This window comes from Stegodyphus dumicola, chromosome X2 (assembly GCF_044657685.1).
Source record: "Stegodyphus dumicola isolate Sdum_Otavi_A_Nest chromosome X2, ASM4465768v1".
Taxonomy (NCBI): domain Eukaryota; kingdom Metazoa; phylum Arthropoda; class Arachnida; order Araneae; family Eresidae; genus Stegodyphus; species Stegodyphus dumicola.
Window position 1 is genome coordinate 148288229 of NC_140781.1, and position 20748 is coordinate 148308976.

The 20748-nt window shown below is 31.4% G+C and overlaps 1 protein-coding gene across 1 annotated transcript in view; it reads left to right on the top strand.

Moving 5' to 3' along the window:
• LOC118202999 (uncharacterized) overlaps nt 1-17977 on the top strand; it is a 54393-nt gene extending 36416 nt beyond the window's left edge. Inside the window, exon 2 of the mRNA XM_035375242.2 lies at nt 3608-17977. Coding sequence (XP_035231133.1) covers nt 3608-3877 — 270 coding nt within the window. The 3' untranslated portion in view covers nt 3878-17977. The remainder of the gene's footprint in view (nt 1-3607) is intronic.
• The last annotated feature ends 2771 nt before the right edge of the window (nt 17978-20748 follow it).

A 20748-nucleotide genomic window follows, 5' to 3' on the forward strand; every position in this document is an offset into this window, starting at 1 on the left:
AATGTGTACATTAATATGGGCCAGTTTCCGTAAGAAGGTCATCCTCAAAGGTGTAATTTTGAAGGGAAAAAGCCTTCAACTATTATGCTGTAATAAGCAACAGGAATAACATATAGTTGTCAAGCAGTCTGTTAGTTCTCAACCATTTTGTCTGGTTTTTTGACTCCCTCACTCCAAATTTCTGAATTTTTCTAAGAATAGTTTCACAAAGTAATATTGCCTGATAGTATTAGCAGTTGCCTTAAAGGGCAGTCTGAAGCTGTAAAAGCAAGCATTGCTTTATGAATTCAATTGCTTTATGAATAGCTTTTCTTAGGAACATTTATTTATACATGGATGGTAGGAAATTGACAGTTGCTCAAGCCATTTTAGAGAAAGTCTGTTGATACTGATGAGGAGGATATCTTGAATATTATTAAATTGAAGTGTTAAATGTAGTATCTCAAATTTCTAATTTTTCAAGTACTCAATTTGTCTAGTACATTGCATTTAGTTTGCTCTTCATTTTGTTATTTTCAGGTTTGAAGCTGTATTGCAGAATTATTTACATTTCTGTTAAAATATACATCTTGTACTGTTTTTATAGTAGCTGTTGTTTAAGTTTATTGTTTTTCAGAATATATTGCATTAAATAATGTTTCCTGCATTTAACTTATATATCTGTTTTAAGTTTGCACTTTGCATGTTAAACATTTTAGAAATGTATACTGAGTAATACTTCTTATAGCTAAAACGTTTATTTATTAACCATAACATTTACATTCACAATGCTTCCCCCCCCCAAAAAAAAAGACATACAGTTAATAGATATAATCATGATAACTCTGTCATTTTTCCATTAAAATTGTTGGAAATTCTTCAGAAGCTTTAAATTTCAGGTCATTTTCTCATTTATCATTTAAAATTTGTTTGATTTTCAAAGATCCCATCTGATTTTTAACTCTCAGGGAATTAATAGCATCTTATGAGTGTTTCTTAGCATATATCGGATCTAAATAAGCATTTACTCACCTAATTAGATTTGTTGAGGTAAATAATGTAAAGCACCATAAATTAGAAAAACTTTAAAACATTTTTATATACATATAGAAACGTTTTTAATTTTCTCTTTAAATTTTTTAGCAGCTGAGAATTTTAAGTGTTTTCCCTTTAATTTTAAGATTGGACAAAGTTTTTTACATTGAAAAAAAAAAAAGCCTTTTAATTTATAAAGTACCGATTTTTCCGGAAGAAAGGCCGCATCAGCATAAACGGCACTTTTGAAAAAAATGGCGGGAAAAAAATTAAAATTGCACAGAAACGCCGCATCAGCGTAAACACCACAATAGATTAAATTGCGGGTGACGTCGTTGTGGCCCGTATAGATGCAAAATCTCAACCTAAGTCCTGATATATAACATATCAGTTAAGAAAAATGCATGAAATGAAACCATAACTCAAAAATAAATTTAAAGGTAAGAAATGTTGAAAATATATTTACGTTCACGTATATACTTATATTTACCCACCAAAGAAGTCCATATTTGTAATACTCAGACTATATTATAAAAAATGTTACAACAATGAAATATTAAATTTGGATGACAAAAGGAAATTTTAAATTTTACTTACAAAAGGAATTACAGCACACTATACATCATATGAAGACATCAAAATCTGATTCTTCACTATCTGAATTAAAAAGATTTAGTAAATCTTGATCTAAGTTCAAGTCTTCCAGATCGTCACATTGATCATCTTGGTTTACAGTCTCTTTATCTAAGGATATAATTTCAGCCTCTTTGAACCCTGCTATTATTGACGATGTTTTTACCGATTTCCACACACTTCCTATCCACTTTGCAACTTCTTCATAAGATGCTCTATGCATTTTACTGCTTTTGGTATACGTATGCAATCCTTCACTCATCCAACACTCCCACCGCTTTTGGACTTCAGCTTTGAAGGATTTATTACCTGACACATCTAATGGTTGTAAGATTTTTGTCAAACCACCAGGAATTATTGCTACGGTCGTAGATAATTTATGACATCTGGTTTTCACTGACTCAAGTAAATGAGCATGCATGGAATCCATTATCAATAACCCTTTTGGTTTGTCATCGTATGCGGCACAAGCTAACGCACATGTAAATGACGTTCTTTCATGCCCCGTCATAAGCACAGATACAGTTTTTGCACCAATTTCATCAACAGTTCTGTTTGCAAGCTAATGGTGTTTCATCCATATTTATTATCTGTGACCAAAGAAGTTTTTTTGTCAATAATATCTGTCACATATTTTAGAAAAGATGCCTTTTTATCCTGCCAGTCCATTGGTAATTGTCGCCCGACTGTTGTTCTAGTACGCACAGAAATATTTTTTCTTTTCATAAATCTGCTACACCAGCAAGGCCCTCCTTTGAAATCATTTATGTTCATTTGTTTTGCTATAAATTTTGCTTGTAAGCGAATTTTTACGGTCGAAATTGCCATTCCCTTTCCTTGTTGCTTTTTTATTCAGTTTGCAAGGTTGGCCACCTTACAGTACCACTTCTTTTGGCTCGTTTCTGCTGTGGCATGTTTTTAATAAGTTCTTTTTCAGTTCTCCAATGTCGAATACATCTCTCTTCCACTTCAAACTCTCCAGCTGCTGCTCTATTTCCAATTTGTTCAGCACATGAAATTACATTAAGCTTAAAACCTGCAGTATAGCTTCTGTGCCGTTTAGGTGCAACTTTAAAAAATTTTCCACTTCCTTCTTACTTAAAAACCATCCAACAAGTACTCGTACTCAAACTGATGGGATCTGTATCTGGCAGAATGCCAAGAAAAATTGATTCATGCTGAAGGGGAAATAGTCAGAGTTTGTTATTGCAAGGCAGGTGGAGTCGTGTCTGCCTTTGAAAAAAATTGCAGAAAAGGCAGAGGTAGGGAGAGGATGGGTCCTGGAAGATTCATCGAATAGCAGAGGAGAGAGACTATTCAAACTGATGAGAATGTTGATTTGAAAGGGGGAAGAATGTTATTGTTCTGAGATCCCATTTAGGGTGAATAAGACACGTAGGTCCGTTCAAGGGAAAGAATGTAAACAAAATAACGTTTGCAAAGAGCAACTGAGTGGTCTTTTGTGTGGGAACAGCACCCGTCTATGTACAATGACAAGGCCACCCAAACTATGTACGATGACCATCATAGGAAATATTTTAATTTTAGTGCATCTAAATGCCACATGGGTAGAAACGCCGCACCCACTGAAAATTTAAGTTTTAAACACGTAAACACCGCAGCATTTCTGCCGGAAATTATGGTAAGTACTATATATAGTCTGACATATATAGGTAGTGGCTTGTTTTGTTCAAAGAAAAGATTTTTGGTTCACAGGGAGAGTAAAAAAGGCAGTTTGAGAGATAAATAAAATGCTATGTTGTGTGTTGTAAGATAATTGTGTGGTGTAATTTTATTCAAAAGTAAATATTTTGGCTCTTTTTGAAAGAAGGGTTACTTTAATATTTTCTTCGCATATGAAAGATGTTTATCTATTTCTTTTTGTATATTTTATAGAATATAATATAAACAGTAAGATTGTGTTACATTTTCACCAAATTAATTCATATTCTTTTTCTAGATTCCAAAGAAAACGCATGTATCTAAGTCACCAAAAGAAGGAGCTAAATATGCGCGCCGGCAACAGAAGTGTCTGTCTCACCCATCGTACACCTATTCCTGTGAGCAGCATGTGAATAAAACACTTCTAAGAGATGGTATATCTATTAAAAGTGCTGTGAAAATTACTCATGAAACACCTGTTGAAACAGAAGTTTCATCCTTTGTTTCAAATGCTGATATTAATGCAGATGAGGCAATATTGTGCCATGAGGACATAAACCTCAACTAGCTGTTAAAAGGATTGCTGTAATCTTAGTGAATAATTATTTTGAATCTGTGATAGCATAAAGCTACTTCACTAAAACATTTTCACTTATATCTTTTACATTAGCGTTTGCTCAATATTCTGGTAGGAAAAAGTAATTTAGCATTTGAAATAATATTTTCTTTGCATATTTTGTGTGATGGGTTAGTAAAAAAATAATGTAGTTTGTTGATTAGAAAACTTCAGTTACTGTTCCAATACTGATTTTTATTTAAATTTTATGGTAGCCAAAATCAGTGTTGAATCTTAACAGCAAGAAATAAATGTAGGTAGTTGTTAAGTTTCTTATTTTTATATTTATGGATAAAAATCATTGCACAATTTAATATGCGTGTTTTGTTCATATAGTGTATGCTGTTGTTGAAATTGGACTATGCATAACAGTTAGTTATGATATGGCACTCCTTATCACATAGCTTCCTTTTTCAGTGCACTGTTTCTTATAATATTTTAAGAATAAGTATTTTTTTATTTAGATAAGCCTTCGGTAGATGTGGAATTTATGTATCCAGTGCTCAGATTAAGCCGGAATTGAGGTACTTATAATAAATGACTAATTATTATTCAAACTTAAGTTTCTCATTGCACAATAGAAGGAAGACAAAATTTCATGGAACAACATATCTTTAGCATGTTTTCTAATGTATCTTTAGCACATATAGCATTCAACATATCTTTAACATGTTTAAGAGGGAACAAATGCCAGTCTTATGATACATTGTGAATAATGTATAGCAGACACTAGTTAAACATTAAGCTATGCCAAAATGAGGCAATACTTGAAATAACTATAATATGGTTTTAAATGAAGAAAATATTGCTGCCAATGGTAAAGAAAAGTGGCAAAGAGGTTATTCTGTGGCCATGTGTTTAATAACCTTTGCAGCAAATGACTAATAAGAGTATTTTAAGGTTCAGAAAGATGCAAGCATTATTATTCTTGCATCTTTACCTGAATTAATCTCAGTAAGAATGCATTTGTTCATATTCTTTCTTAAAAATTACGTCTGTGCTATGTCTTTGGCATTTGTTATAACAGACTTCTTTATCATCGTGTGTTAGGTTCTCTGGGTCATTTGTGTATTGTATTTAACAAAAGTGAAAAAAAGAAAATGCTGCGATTTGTAAGATCATAACAGATTTCAAACTGCAGTTGAAAATATGTTAAAGTTTTTGGATTGGAAAGGTAAAAGATGAGCAAAGTACATAAAAAATTTGTAAGTATTGATGTTCCTTACATATTGTGTGCTTTTTGTAATGTAACATAACATGATAGCACTGCAAATAAATGTTATTTGTGCAGAAATTCAGGTAACATTTTGTTTTAAAGCTAAATTTCATAAATTATAATTGTTGAGAATGAGAATTCAATAACTAAATCATGGGTTCACATCTACATGAGGCAGGGTGTTTTATATTGTCCTGAAAGGCAAAAGTCATTTCAATTTCCAGAAAGACAGTTTATTGAAGCACAAATGCATGGACACAACAACCAAAATGTTCGTTTCAAAACTTGACCCAAAAGGCCACAAGCCACATTGATTGATCTGATTTTTATACTTTAGAAACTGACATTGTTACCCCAGCTTCGGTTAATTTCAGTTCACAACATCCTCCCTCCATTGAAGCTTGGGGAGAGTCTCAAACTTATAACAAGTACAATTGAATAAATCCAATCTTTTAAGTGCTTTCACACACCTACCAGCAGAAATATATATTTCTATTATTACATCGTTAGAAGACAGACTAGTCTTAACTTCAGAAGGTCCCTGAAAGCTGGAACCACATCTCTCCCTTTTTCTTATTTTCAGTTAACACTGTTCCAACCGCTTATAGCTCTAAAGGGAAGACCCGCTGCACTGGTCGCAAGACACTTCCATGTTGAGTGTGCCTTTGGTGTGAACTTTCCCATCCTGACCAGGAATCAGTTCAATAATCTTTACTATAGGCGAAAATAAACGCTTTTTATTATCATCACCAATTAAAACTATTTCACCAATTTTTGGTTCATGAGGGTTTTTCATGGCGTTTCTGAATGAGCTCACTGATATATTCTTTTCTAAAATGTTTCCTTAAATTACTAAAAAAAAAAATTTCCGATGTTTTAATTTTTGGGAATCCAATTCATCAATATCCCTAACATTGAAACTGTGGTTTTCGATAAGAAACATAGCGGGTGTAGGAGGAATCAATTCCTGTGCATCCTCTGATACATATATTAATAGTCTACAATTAATGGTCGATTCAGTCACCAATTACAGTGTTCAAGCCTTCTTGATTCAATACCGATTTACCTAAAGCTTGCTTTAACATTTCTTTTACAATGCAAGCCAACCTTTCCCACCAGGCTGCTACGGGTGGTATAAATTTCCAAAATATGTATGAAACTTTCTCTTGAAATCTTATCCCAATTTAATTTAGAAAGATGATTATATGCGCTTCTGAAAGTCCTTCCATTGTCACAATAAACTATGCTTGGCCTTCCTCGCCTAACGATAAACTGCCTAAGCACCAAGTACCAACAGAAAAGGATCTGAATATAAAGAGTATACTAATTCCAAATGAATGGCTCAAAACGCAGCATAAGTAAATAATGCTATTCACACTTTTCCCTCAGTTTTCAAAAACAAAGACCTGGTCAAATCAATCCCTACAACTTTAAAAGCTATGTAATCTGAAACTCTGTCTGGGGGCAAAGGTTTAGGTTTGCTTGACATAGCTTTAACATTAAAACATTTACATCTCGGACAATTATATGAAATATTCTTAATTGTTTTCCTAGCTTTAGTTATCCAATATCTTTATTGTCATAGAGTTTACATTATTTGTATGCCAGCATGACAATTTTGATCAATAATTGAATAAATGGACATTTGTCCAGCAATAATGTTGGATATAAAAAGGATTCTTCATCATCTTGATGAATTATCATAGTTCTTATTCTTAAAATATTGCCCTTATCTTTAAACATAATAAATTTCAAAGATTTTACATCAGGTAAATAGTGGCTCTGAACTAAACAAATCAAACACTTTTCAGAATTTTCAATTTTAGGATAGGAAAGTTCAGGGTTATTACACTTAATGCAACTTTGCTGACAGTTATTCACAAATCTTAAAGCTGAAGCTAACACTTGAATCAGTTTATCAGAATTTGATATATTGTTTAGATGCCAAAGGGGTGGATCTTTTGCCAAATCAGTAGTCACCATTTTAATAATTTTTCTTTATATATCTAGTTCTTTAGGCTGACTATCAATTTCGCCAACTGACCAACACTCAGGATTTTCCTTTAGCCACGAAGGCTCTTCTCACCACTGAGGAGCAATCATGCTTTGAGCAGAATTGCCACGTGACAGTAAGTCACCAATATTCATACAATCCAGTACATGTTTCCGTACCTGAGGGTTTGCCAAATGATGAATTTAACATATTTTAAGCTTTTTTAAACAAGAATAAAGCAGCAATGGAGGCATCATGCTGAATTTCAAATGTTATTGCACAGAATAAGATACCATAAGAAGGCAGTGAAATAATAAAAACTAGAGAATATTAAATAGAAATAAACTAAAAAATAATAAAAACATTTTTAGAAGTTGCAGATGCATTACGTAATAGTTTCAAAAATAAAAAAATCTATTAAATCTGTATAGCTTTCTGCAAATACTGTAATAAGAAGGGTTGAGGTTATGAGTTCTGATGTTACCTCACAACTTAAAACTGACTTTGATCGCTGCAGCTATTTCTCCCTGCAATTTGACGAATCAACTGATATAGTTGATACAGCTTAGTTGACCGTTTTTGCTAGAATGCATTTTGATGATTTCTGAATAAGAAGGAAGCTAGATTATACTATTAAGAGGACAGGACATATTTTTAGTAATTAAAGACCTTATCAACTCTGAAAATATTCCTATAAATAAGTTGGTGGGCTTAGCAACTGATGGAGCTCCTATGGTGGTAGGCAGAGAGAAGCCTTGTGAAGTAAACTTTGTGTTGTAAAGACAACTGCTTTCCAAAATTTCTGTAATACACCAGGAGTCACTGTGTGGGAAGTTTTTAAGTATGAACAAAGTAAGGGTCTTCAACGCCTCTATTCAACAGAAAACAATACTTCCAAATTATTTCAGATTTCGGAAGTGAATTCAACAAATGCTTCCAGAAAAAAAGATATCAAAAGGATTTCAATTGTTGCACAGTTTGTAAAATTGACTATTATAGAGATTGATGCTCAAGTTTTCTCTACTTGTGTCATAGAGCATTTTGATTTTCAAGAAGACACTGCTACAGTGGAGTTGGAACTGATTGATTTTCAAAAAGGTAAAATCGCTTTTATCAAGCTATGAAAATATTTGGCCTCTTGTTCCTTAAGAAAAATATCCAATTTTGGTCTAGGTTTGCTTCAAAGTGAAGGCAATGATCAGTGCTATGTGTCTGTGTGAGATTTGTTTTCCAGTATGAAATTTATTAAAAATAAGTACAGACTCAGTGATGAAGACTTGAACAACTGTATTCGAATGGCAGCCACTACCTACTCTCCCAGCAGTAAAAAACTTGATGATAGCAAGAAAAAGCCAAGAAAAGAGTTTCATTCTTCTCATTAATGTTAATAAGTCTGATTTAAAAGTCTTATATTTGCTATTTGTTACTAATTGCACTTCAGTTTCTTTTTTATGTACAATTCAATTTCAGCTTCGTTTTGTTATACACAGTTTAATTAAAATAGATTTCATATTTATTAGAAATGTAAGTTTATAGGCAATAAACAAATATACATTTTTTAAAAAAAAGTTGTTAGTTCTTTTGGCTAGCGCACAGGATTTAAAAATGGTATGGTAGCTCAGAAACTTCATAAGTTTGGCGACCACTGATTAATGGCCACTGATTCATCTGAATTGAATGTTATACCATGAAAGAAATTTTGAAGAGAGCAAAACAAGTGAAAGTCTGAGCGCACAACATCAAGTGAGTATGATACGCGAGGCAATACTTTTCATCCAAACTCCAATTAATTTTTGTCAGGTGATCAAACTTGTGTGTGGTCTCATATCATAGGGATAGAATGTAGTTCTTATATGATTAATGAGCTGTGGAAGATTTTGGAATGGGGATTTGTTGAAACTGTCCAGTTAGCAACAGCACATGTTTGAACTGAATTGTTGGCTCATCGGTAGGAGCTTGGAAAAAAGCACACATAAGTTTAATCATTGACAAAAATTAATTGGAGTATGGGTGGAAAATGTAGCTACACAAATCATACTCACCTGAACATGTGCCCTCAGGCTTTCACTTGTTTTGCTGTTTTCAGAATTTCTTTTGTGATATAACATTTGATTCAGATGAAGCCATAAATCCTTGTTCAGTTTGCTGATAAAGTTAGGTTCTTTTGTGGATGAGGAATTATGAAACCCGTTAAAAGATAGGAAAAAGTTATCAAACAAAATGGGGTGCATGCTATTGACTGATCATTGTTCTTTATATAAATAAAGGACTTCTGAAGAGCATTGAAAAAATGCATCATGACTTTTCAGACAATCCAATATTCATTCAAAGGTGTTCTCAAAGCTAGTATTAGTAGAATACTGGACAGCAGGTCTTGCCGTCAGCCTAAGCTTCCTTTTGTGGCTCTCTTGGAGCTGCTCAACTGCAAATTCTCATAATGCTGATTGGATCTCATCTCTGTAGTGAGTCAGCACAATGATCTACAGTCTTGATTGGCTGCAGTTCTTTCCAATGGAATATATGGTATGAGTTCATTCATGTTACACGAAGCATAACACAACCTCTAAGACCCTCCTCCCTCCCAAAAGGAATAAATCTGATTTTTGAACAAAAAATCAGCATTTCAATCTGCTTTGTATACTACTTTTGCTTCGTGCATGCTTGCATATCGCAATGTGTTTTGCCTTTTTTACAAATTTCATGTTTGTTTTGAGTTTACTTCATGGTGTAACAATTTCAGTGAACATAAGTGTCTTTTCTGTGTCATATATTTCTTGGTATAGAATAATTGTTTGTATGCTGCATAAAGAGTTCTATTATTTAAATACATTTTTCTTATATCATTGAGTAGTTTTTCAATTAAAGTCAGAGAATGTTTAAGATATAATATTAGCATTTTAATGTTTCATATGTGCTCTGCTTTGCACGTTCTTATTAAATGTTTTAAAACATTTTGAATTCTATTTTTAACAATATTTTTTAAATACCATGTGTGTTGTTTGTAGGATTTCCCTCTGGCTTACTCAGAAAATATTCAATTTTAATTACATTAATTAGAAAAATCAAATATTTTAAAAGTATTTTTGGAGTTTGCCTGAGTACCAAAGTTTAGATGACATAAATTCAGATAGTTGGAAGTATAAACTATTTCTACATAGTTCTGTTTGTAATCTGCAGAGTCATTTTATTTTATGCATTTATGAAGAACATGTTTTGTACAAAGTGCTATTATATGTTTGGAACTAGTGTGCTTCTGTGAAACTTCCATTGCGGTTTATGGGACCCAGTTTGTAATTATAAAAGGCTTTATAAGAACTCGCATGTTTAATATCTAAATTTCTTTCTAAATAAATGTTTGCCAGTATTAACCCTTTTAAATCTTTCATGTTTTGCTAAGTACTGTGTACTTTCTGTTTTTTTTTTTTTTTTTCCATATATTTTTTATTTTACTGAATGCTGCAAACTATAACTAGTATTATTTAATGAATCTACAAGAAAAATGTAGAACTTTAATATGTAAAATTCACAGGAAGAATATGAGTATAATTTTCTACAGTTGACGTGTATTCAGCTTCGAGATAAATTGAAATTTCTAGTAATATTCCAGTACTTGATGATTCTTATATCGGTAACTTTTTTTAATTGGTTAAATGCACTTCTTTGTAGCATTCTAAACACATAAGTGATGTTAAAAGCTGTGTATGGTTATTTAATCAATAGAAATGGGAAGTTAGATATAATAGAACACCAGTTATATGAACTGTGATGTTATGAATCACTGTTTATCATTCCAGGTCAATTAGAATAATGTTTCTATAATTTACTTTTGTTTTCTTCATTGATTTAAATAATGTAAAACAATAATGCAATGTAGCACATATTTAGTTAGTTTAAATTCACTAAAATTACAAATGATATTGTTTACTTGTAAATAAAATAAATAAAATCATTTATTTTACATGAAATAGAAATGGGGTATATGTTGAGGCCAGTAAAAATTTCGTTGTTAGGGCAAACAAAATGTGTTTTGTATATTATTGGAAATAAAAATACTTTATACTTTTACTCTGAGTGGTTAATGAAAAAAAAATAGTATTCCCTTGCTCACACTTTAGTAAATACGGATATGATCTGCCTAAAAAAAGGTAATGCAGTTATTCAAACTTTTTGAAAAGCAAATGGACTGTGAACTCAGGTAACACAGATATTTTTAAATCACATGTAATTTTGTTCTGTAATTTTTTAATCACATTTATTTTAGCTTGTTAGATTCAACACTGGTTGTAATAGTTCAAAATTCTAATCAGATGTGAATCATTTGTTTATGATAATATAACAGATACAGCTGCATAATTCAGCATACTTACTGCTATAATAATGTGCAATAAGAAAATTTTGATGTTTTCCTATAAGTCTTTTTTCAAACATCCACCTTTGGTAGTGAAACTGGAGCTAGTTTTATATTATGATGTTTAACAACAAACTGTAATGCCTGTGCCATTTTTGTTTTTGTACCTATTTTTTAAAGTTTACTTAAAACAGTGCTACATATTTATAATAATGTAATATTAGTAATTTTAAGAAACCTGTTCTATTTACCTTTCCTCAAGATCTTCGAATGATTTTTGGAAGAACTGCACAGTTTGCTGTTGAAAATCTGAACAAAGATGTGTGCATCTATGTTTGGATTATATTTAAAATTCCTCTGGAAATAATTACAGCTTCTCATATACTTGGAAACATATTTAAATGAGAAATATATCCATTTTTCAAATCTCTCTTGATGTATCTTTTTTTTGGGGGGGGTGTTATTTTTTCTGCTCTTTCAATTTAAAACATTTCACACATTCCGGATCATTTAAACACACTATAATTAAATTATATAAGTGCTATCATGTATAAAAATTGTATGTAATGTTTTGTAAAAACTTTTTTCTTTTAGGTAAAACATACATTAAATTCTTATGCAATATGAAAAGGAACATGCCAGTTTAAAAATAGTTATAAAAACTGTCTAAGTTTGAGATCTTAAAAAAGCACCCTTTCAAAATCTATATCAGTTTAATATTACTTATTCACAAACTTTAAGTTTGGCACTATGTAATAGTAATCTTGCTATTAATCTTTTGCATTTAACAATGTTTTCTGTTTTCATTTTTATGCCTCATGTCTCTTATAAATTAGTGTGTCCTTTTTTTAATAAATGCAAAATACTTTAAAATTTATATTTAATTGCTTAACAGTATGAGATGTTGCTGGAAATTTTATATTAAATTTTATAGATTTTGGAAAGTAATTTTGTATTTTTCTGGGTTTTGTATTTCTTTTGTAAATTTCAGATGAATTAATCTCTCAGCTTATAAATAAAGACAGTTTTATAATCTTCAGAACCTTTATCAGTGCAGATTTATAACCAAAACTTTTATCAGTGCAAATAAAGTTCTGCTGTTAAAAACAGTAAAAAATGCTGGTAGAAAATCCTGTTTATATTATGCATGATTACTCTTCTTTCAACATTTGTAGTCAAGTATAATATGTAGGAATGGCCTTAATAATATTTTCAAGTATTAAATGCAATATGGATTTTAGTCTTCATCTGACTCCAAGTTAAAGGTCCTTGTTAAAAACAGTAATTTCATAGGAAATGGAATTGATCTTTCTGTGGTAGAGAGAACATTTTTGAAACATTTAGTCATTACCTTCTTTCTAGCTTAATTTTCAAATGAAATCAGTAGATGTAAATTGCAGTATTTGTTCTCATTCATTTTTCATTTCCATTCATTATTCGTGATTTATTGTAATAGATATATGTAGATAAAAATGTAATTATAAACTGATTGAAGCAGTGTTCAATGATCTGCTTAAAAAGGTGTATTAAGAACAATTCATATATTTCAGAGTTACCTGTACTGCAGAAGCTCATCTCTTTATTTAGCATAGGGTAGTGTAACTCTTGGTACAACATTGTTTAGTAATACATTTTATGGAACTTTATGCTTGAGCGTTATTGTCAATTCATTTCTTGAAATGCCATAATCACACACACACATTTCTTGAAAACAGCATTTTGTTATGACAGGCTTCTTGATGTAATGATATTTTCTTCCGTGCATTGTATTCTTATGCATGGTGTTTGAAAATACTTGAAGTGTTATTTAATTAGTCATTCTAATTTTTTTAAATAATTACAAAGCAAGGTAAAAAAAAATTATAAAAAGGTGTAAGAGTAATCTAAGAAGTATTAAATGAATATAAAACCCATAAAGTTTTTAGAGGAAAGTACAAGTAGTAAAATATTCTTTATGCTCTAATAATTTCAGTTCATAGCATTCTGTACCTTTATATGCAAAATTCGGGGAGATGTGCAAGAACAAATTTGTTGATGTAGATCGCTTTTCAATGCTTTTCGCTGATCAGAAGCATCTTTCCTTCAAACAAGTTTTTTAATCGAATGATAAAAACAAGTGTGTCGTTTTGGTGATTTATGTTTCATATTGGGTTAAAGGGCATTCAGTATCAAATTTGTAACTGTCATTATGAAACTGTTATTTATATCACTGTGAGTTTAAAGGTATGCATTTTTTTATTTAATTTTAGCATAATGTTAGGTTAGGTTAGGTTACTTAATTACGGCAAAGCCTCAAGAGCTATCTGCCTATGGGGAAGGATGCCTTTGTGGAGGACTTTCTAAGGGAAACTGACTCGTATATACATTACACATGGGGAAAACCACAAAAACACCCATGCAGCCAGCCCGTTCGCGGGATTCGAACCTCAGACCGAACTACCAGAGTTCAGCAACTTTACTGCTCGGCCGCTGGTGGGCTTTTAGCATAATGAATGTTTTACTAATCATAATTTGTTCTATTGGGATTGTTTAAAAAATTACTGTTCATACAAAATTTGATTCCTTAATTTGAGGAACTTTTTATTTGAAACTACACGTCTAGGAATAATATTTAAGAAATCAAAACCTGTAGCCACCTGTTTTGAATGCCTAATATCTCAAATAGCTATTTAAGACTGGTTTTTCATTATAAAATTCAAGAATATTTCTTTGAATATGTATTGCAATCCTAAAACAGAAGTTAATTCTACATTTGAAAACTATTTATTTTGATGGTATATGCTTGACTGAGCATTGCAAAATGAATCTCTCTTAGTTTATCTAAGCTGTATAAGTGCATAATTTTTGCTATAATGTGAACAAAATTTTGAGTAATCCATCAATAATGACTCAGTCAATATTTTTCTTTGTTGCTTATCATAAACAGTGTTAATCTGGCTCATTTATTTTTCATTAATGAGCAAAAATTTTAGGTACTTCATCTGTGAAATATATACTTCATCAATCAAAATGTGTTATCAAGGACATACATTTTGTATTGAAACTGATATCATGTTGCTGAGGTCATTTTAACAGGCTAATGAATCATTTTCCTTCACATCTTTTACTGCATTAAATCACATGTTTCATCATAGGCAAATAAACATATATCTGATTTTAGAAAGAATAAATATCATGAATTCTAGTTTTTATCTTTTTTTTGGGGGGGGATGATCTTTTCTCACTAAACTTCCATATAAAGAGCCAAAATTATGTATACTTCTAGTTCTGTTTTTATGTACATTTTAATTACATTTTGGGGTGAGAATCTTAAGTGTCATTTTACATGTTTAGTTTTGATCAAACATGTTTCTAATGTCACATTTTATGACTTTAATTCTGAATAAACATTTGTAGAATTTATAGCAAATGTTGTGCATTATGGTCACATTTTCGTAAAGTAGTTTTTACATTGAAAATATACTAACGATTCACATTATGCACTGAAGTCCCTAAAGTAAAACTGCATTAGCATAACTATAAGAGAGATCTGCTTTATGAAAATATTTACAAAATTTTTCATAATTCATAAAAAAGTGGCTACATTAAGTTTAGGAAAACCCGTAATTGTATTGAATTGTGTGGAATTACTGGTTTTACACTCTGTAGACACAGAAAGGAGTTTTCTGTCTTTCTCCTTTTCTTTTTTGAACTCAATCTATTGGTTGGAGTGAAATCTAAAATTTGGACTTGCATCAACATTTATGTGTCAGCACTTTAGTTTGAATGGAACTGCCATAAAAATCAATTTAAATGAGGAAAACAAACAGAGGTCTCATAAAAGTTTTTGGTAACAGCAGGTTCTTTTAAATAAACTAACTCTTTATGTGGGATTTTCAGTTTGAAACTTCTGTTTTATTTTTCATATTAATTGTAATTTTTCTTTCTTTCTTTTTTTTTTTTTTTCATAGTTTTCAGGAATATAGATACTGCATAAAAATATAAGAAAAGGGTGTGTTTCATTATTCCCCATATTGTTGTATTTTAAAGATTACAATTATCTTATAATTCTTCTCAAGGTTTCTTTAGAACTAAGTAGCTTTATTATTTAATTCCATGGCCAGGTGCAAAATATTAGTAGGTGTTACTAATTTTTGAAAGGATGTGCACCTTGATATTCACACTCAAAGTGATAGGAGGGTTAGTTCTGCTATAATTGCATGCTAATGCAAGAAGACTATACGGCTTAAGTTGTGAAAAATCCAAATTTGTCTTTTCCGTCTTTGTGATAGGTCAGCTGCATTTTATCATCATTTCATAATTAATTTTGAAGATTACCATTATTTATTTCTGACTGAATATCACTATCCATGGCTCCAAAGTCACTCCTGTTAAATCATGGGATATTGTGAAAATATGTTGTTATTTTACAAAAAAATTCAATTTTCAAGCATTGTAAAAGATCATATAAAGTTGTATGGTTTTAAGGTGGCACATATTAATTAATAATAAGCTGTTGTTATATTAATTAATAATAAGCTGTTGTTATATTAATTAATAATAAGCTGTTGTTATATTAATTAATAATAAGCTATGCCTTCTTCATGACATTTGAGAGAATGTGATCAATAGTATTTTATCTGAGTGGATCTTTCAGCTGTGTGTTTTGTATATTCTTGCAAGGATCAGTACCAGAGCTGGTGCAGTCAGTGTAGCCACACTGGATGACAGAATTTACAAGCAGTAGATTGCACTGGGCAGTAAAAAGGCCTACTGCTAAACCTGGTTCTGCAGTATACTGTTGGAAGTTGCTCATCTGTTGTCAAAGCTGAAAACAATTTTAGCTATAAAACAATTTTAGCTAGAGATGCTTCCGTGGATAAACTTTTGTAGGCAAATTGCATATACTCATATAACACAGGAAAACCATGAAAACATGGAGAAAGTCCATTCACTGAGATTTTAACCTGAGTTAAATTTTTTTTGAAAGTTATTAAAATTATTTTTTTTTTCCAAATCAGTTTAAAACTATGTATAGGAAGTACTGTGGAAATTTGGGAAAGCATTTTTAATTAAACAAAAATTTGATCGCATCATTTGTACTTCTTGAATGTATGTTATTTTTGCATTTATAAAATTAAATGAACATATATGTATATAATCTTTATGTATTTTATATCATTTCAGATATTTTATTAAAATTTGTCTGTATTTATTCAGATTTTATAAATTTTATGGCAAAATATTTAAAATACTTCATTTTATAGAATAGTAATTCTTGTTGATATGTAGTAGTATTATTTCTTCATAGAATCTGAGGGGACACCAAGTTTGGATTTCCTAGTTATGTATATTATCTAAAATATGTTTTTTCTTGTATATTGTGCATTATTGTTATTGATGTAAATTTTATGGTAAATATTTACATCACTTAAAATATATGAGGATTATTAAAAAAAAAAACAAAGACTTTTTAAATAAAAAATGTAGTATGTGTCAGTGACAGTTATCTCCAGTAGTGCTTTTTAAGTATGCCAGTAGTATTTTTTTGGGAGTTTCTGTGTTTTTGCTTTAGTGAATTGACAGTTTTGCAATCTAATTAATGTATAAGCAAAATATATACTGCTTTATAATGTAGATGCCATTATTCTATGTGTTTTGTAATTGTTGAAGTATTATTTCTTTTATGCATTTAACCATTTATCAATGTAGGAGCAGTGTGTCATATTATTGTTGTGGTCTGACATGATCTCAGTTATGGTAACTAAACAGTTGCTGTGCTTTGAAAACAATCTTTTTTATTCAACAGGTGTCTCTTATAGTTTGTAATTGCATGCAGTTACTTTAAGTGATAAGTCCTAGTCTAATTAATCATCTGAATGAAGGAACTTGAAATAAAGTTGTAATGTGTTTAAAGTGCCATAGGAGGTGAATCTTTGTTTTGACAGCAACTGTTTGAAAATGAATACAGTATTGCCTTTTTTTGGCATCTATCCTTATAATTTTGCCTTAAACTGCTTATGTGGAATTCTTGTTGTATTAACATAAATCAAATAATAGCTTTCATTGGGATCATTATTTCCCAGCTTTGTATTTTGTAACTAGTGATGTAGAGAAAAAATATTTGACACATAAAGTCATTTCACTGAATAAAGATTATAGTAAACATTAAAAGATAGTTTTTATACATGTTTCTCAAGGCTGATTTTTATATGCCAGAACTGTTTCATGGGATTTGAATCAAAATTATGATAGTTGTAGTCCTTCTTTTGTTTTATTTGTTTGTTGAATAGAGTGTTAGCATACTGAAAACTTAACCCATTTCATAAAGCTTTATTTCATTAAGAAAAAGCTATATACAAACGAGATTCTAAATTTTTTAATAGCATGTATATTTATTAATAATGCATATAGTTATGTTCTGCTGTATGAAATTTTATTAATATGTGAGAATTTTTTATATTATGTCACTGTATGTAATAGCTTTTGTTTCTGAATAAAAAATGTTTATATGCATTCTTTTTGAGTATCATTACATCTTTTTCGTATATATCAATTGCTGTACATGGTTTAAAAAATGGTATTATTATTGCTTGAAAGACTCTAAATGTTTATTTGCCTCAGTAATTATTATTTATTTATTACTTGCTCTGCCATTTGGCACTACACAGAAAGGGAGGGATGTCCTGTGGAAGAATTTTTAAGGGAAACTGGCTCATATCTACATTACACATGGGCAAAACCACGCCCATGCAAGCCAGGGCTGAAACCCCAGACCGAACTACCAGTGTTCAATGGCTTTTATAGCTCAGCTGCTAGTGGGCCTGATTGTAGTTGTGCAGAGGAATTTCATTACTTTTGTAAATTCCGTTTTTCACAGGAAAGTTTTTGGTTTACAAAAATTCCAAGTGATGAAGGAATATGTAAATATATATGTATCTTATGTTATGGTTTCATCAATATATGCTTGCATTTTAATTTAAGAAGTTGTTGTTCAGTGTATTAAGATATCCAGATGCTAGAAAATTATTTTGAAAATTTCCAAAATTAAATCTAATGAAAAATAACTTAGCAGCTTAAAAAGTAAAATTAAATAAGCTCAACATTTGGAACTCCAAAGCACATTGTGCTGCCATATGTGTTTTAGTTACTTCCACCTGTTTCCTGATAAATGAAAGGTGAAAATGTTAATTCAGTAAAGGACTAAAGATGTGGGTGCTTCTTTTCACCCATGCTTACATTTTGATCAAACTAAATTTGTTAATCAGTTGAGAGTATATCAAGCATTTTGGTCAGGTATAATGCCCACCCCCCCAAAAAAGTGCGCTAAATGATAAATTTGAATTAAATAAAGAATAGAAAGTCAATTTCTCAGGCTTCTGTTAACCGACCAATGACTGATTGGATGAGACTTCTGCACAATACTATGTGTGCCGCAGGTTTTTAGAGATCTCTTTAAAAACCATTCTAGAATAACAAGGAGAAATTTGCCCTTTATTGAAATAAATGACAGGTCACACAAATTAAACAGCCTTTGCCCAATGAAGCTAGAGAGTTTAAGCAAATTTTTAACATGCGAAGAATATGGGAGATCACCAAAATCACTTCCAGAACAGAGTCTAAAACAGTTATCATCAATATACATAACCTCATGGTTGCAGAACTTTAACTGAATTATTCAGCTAAACTAATTGACTCTAGTGGCTTAAACACAGTGGCACTTATGCAGTTGCCGAGTACATCTGAAAAGTTCAGAAAAAATTGCTCCCATGGCTTCAAAAATAGGGTTTTTAGGAAACTTCCAGCATGCCACCAAGTAGACGAGAATTTGCCGCTGAGGAAAGTTTCAACCCATATCTCAGGTTCTAATTAAGCTAGCTTCACAATTCATGTATCTATTTCAGAATTCTAGTATCTACAGCATAACACTCAAAATAAACACTTGCAAAACCACTGAATGGCCAGAGATTTGATTAAGCAAAAGTACGTGATAAAATTATCACATAAAAATGCCCTGAATAAATAAATAAAAACAATGCGTAAACTTTTTAAAATGTCAGGGGTGTTTGTGCTCCGGGGAAACCCCGGAATTCCGGGGATTTTGAACTTCGATACCCGGAAATTCCGGGGATCATCGTTAAAAAAGAAGTAGGAATAATAATGAATTTTTTATTTTGATCTGGGTAATTTTGTTTGCTTTGAAAGCAGAAAACGCAAGGTCAGTGTGTGTGGTGAAAACTTTTCCTTTCTTTCTCCAAAGGCAGTGATAATGCGTGAAAAGGGGGGAAAAACTTCTTTTTTGTTCTTTCCTTATTGCGAGTTATGACTCATTCCCCCGGTTCTCGGACATTCTCTTCTGGATTCTTTTCGGCAAGTAGGCGCGGTAGAAAAAAAAGGGAGAGACTTTGTTCGACCAGATGTGCGATCACGTGACTCTGGGTTCAAAGGTCTTATCTCTCCTGGCGTGGCGCCAATAAGTAGAGAAGGGGGATTTTTCCCGTATTAGCTATTTGTCATTGATCGCTTCTCAACTTTTTTCTCTCCGCTGTGTAAAATTTTCGTTTCATTTATTGATGCACGTGTAAATTTTTTGTTTCGTTTATTGAAATATTTTTTTTATTTATGTACGCAAGAGAATTTCACTATGAAATTTCTCGATATAAATAGTGATATTATACAATTAGAAGAAGGTGTCCGGAATGCATTTAGGTGGAATTGGATTGAACGGAGAGATGGTAATGGGGATACCATCGGCACATGGTGCAAGAAAATAAATGTTGCTGGACAAGCATATTGTGTTTTTTGCTGCTGAAGTATGGTGGGGAAGGATTCAAGGCTTTCACAAATCATTCTAAAACTGTGACGCACATAAAATATTCAAAGTGCATTAGACATTCAATAACTTTAAGTAATTATGCTAATTCAAAAAATACTGATGACTTACTGGAGACTGATGCTCGGCCATTGGATATAGAATAGATGCTCGGCCATTGGATAATGGATTTATCGCCGAGAATTCTCTTTCTTTCGATGTAGCTCCCAATTTAATTGAACTCTGCAAACATTTGAGCCGCGATCAGACGGCACTAAACTCGTTGGAAATGTCCAGGACTAATGCATGTTATAAGATGAAATATGGGCTCGCAAAAACTATTAAGGAAAATATCATTAAAACTTTAAAGGAAACTCCATTTTCTCTAAATTTGGATGAAAGTACTAGCAATGCTCAAGAAAGTATACTGGCAATATCGGTGCAGTTTTATGACAACAATCAAAATGAAGTTGTA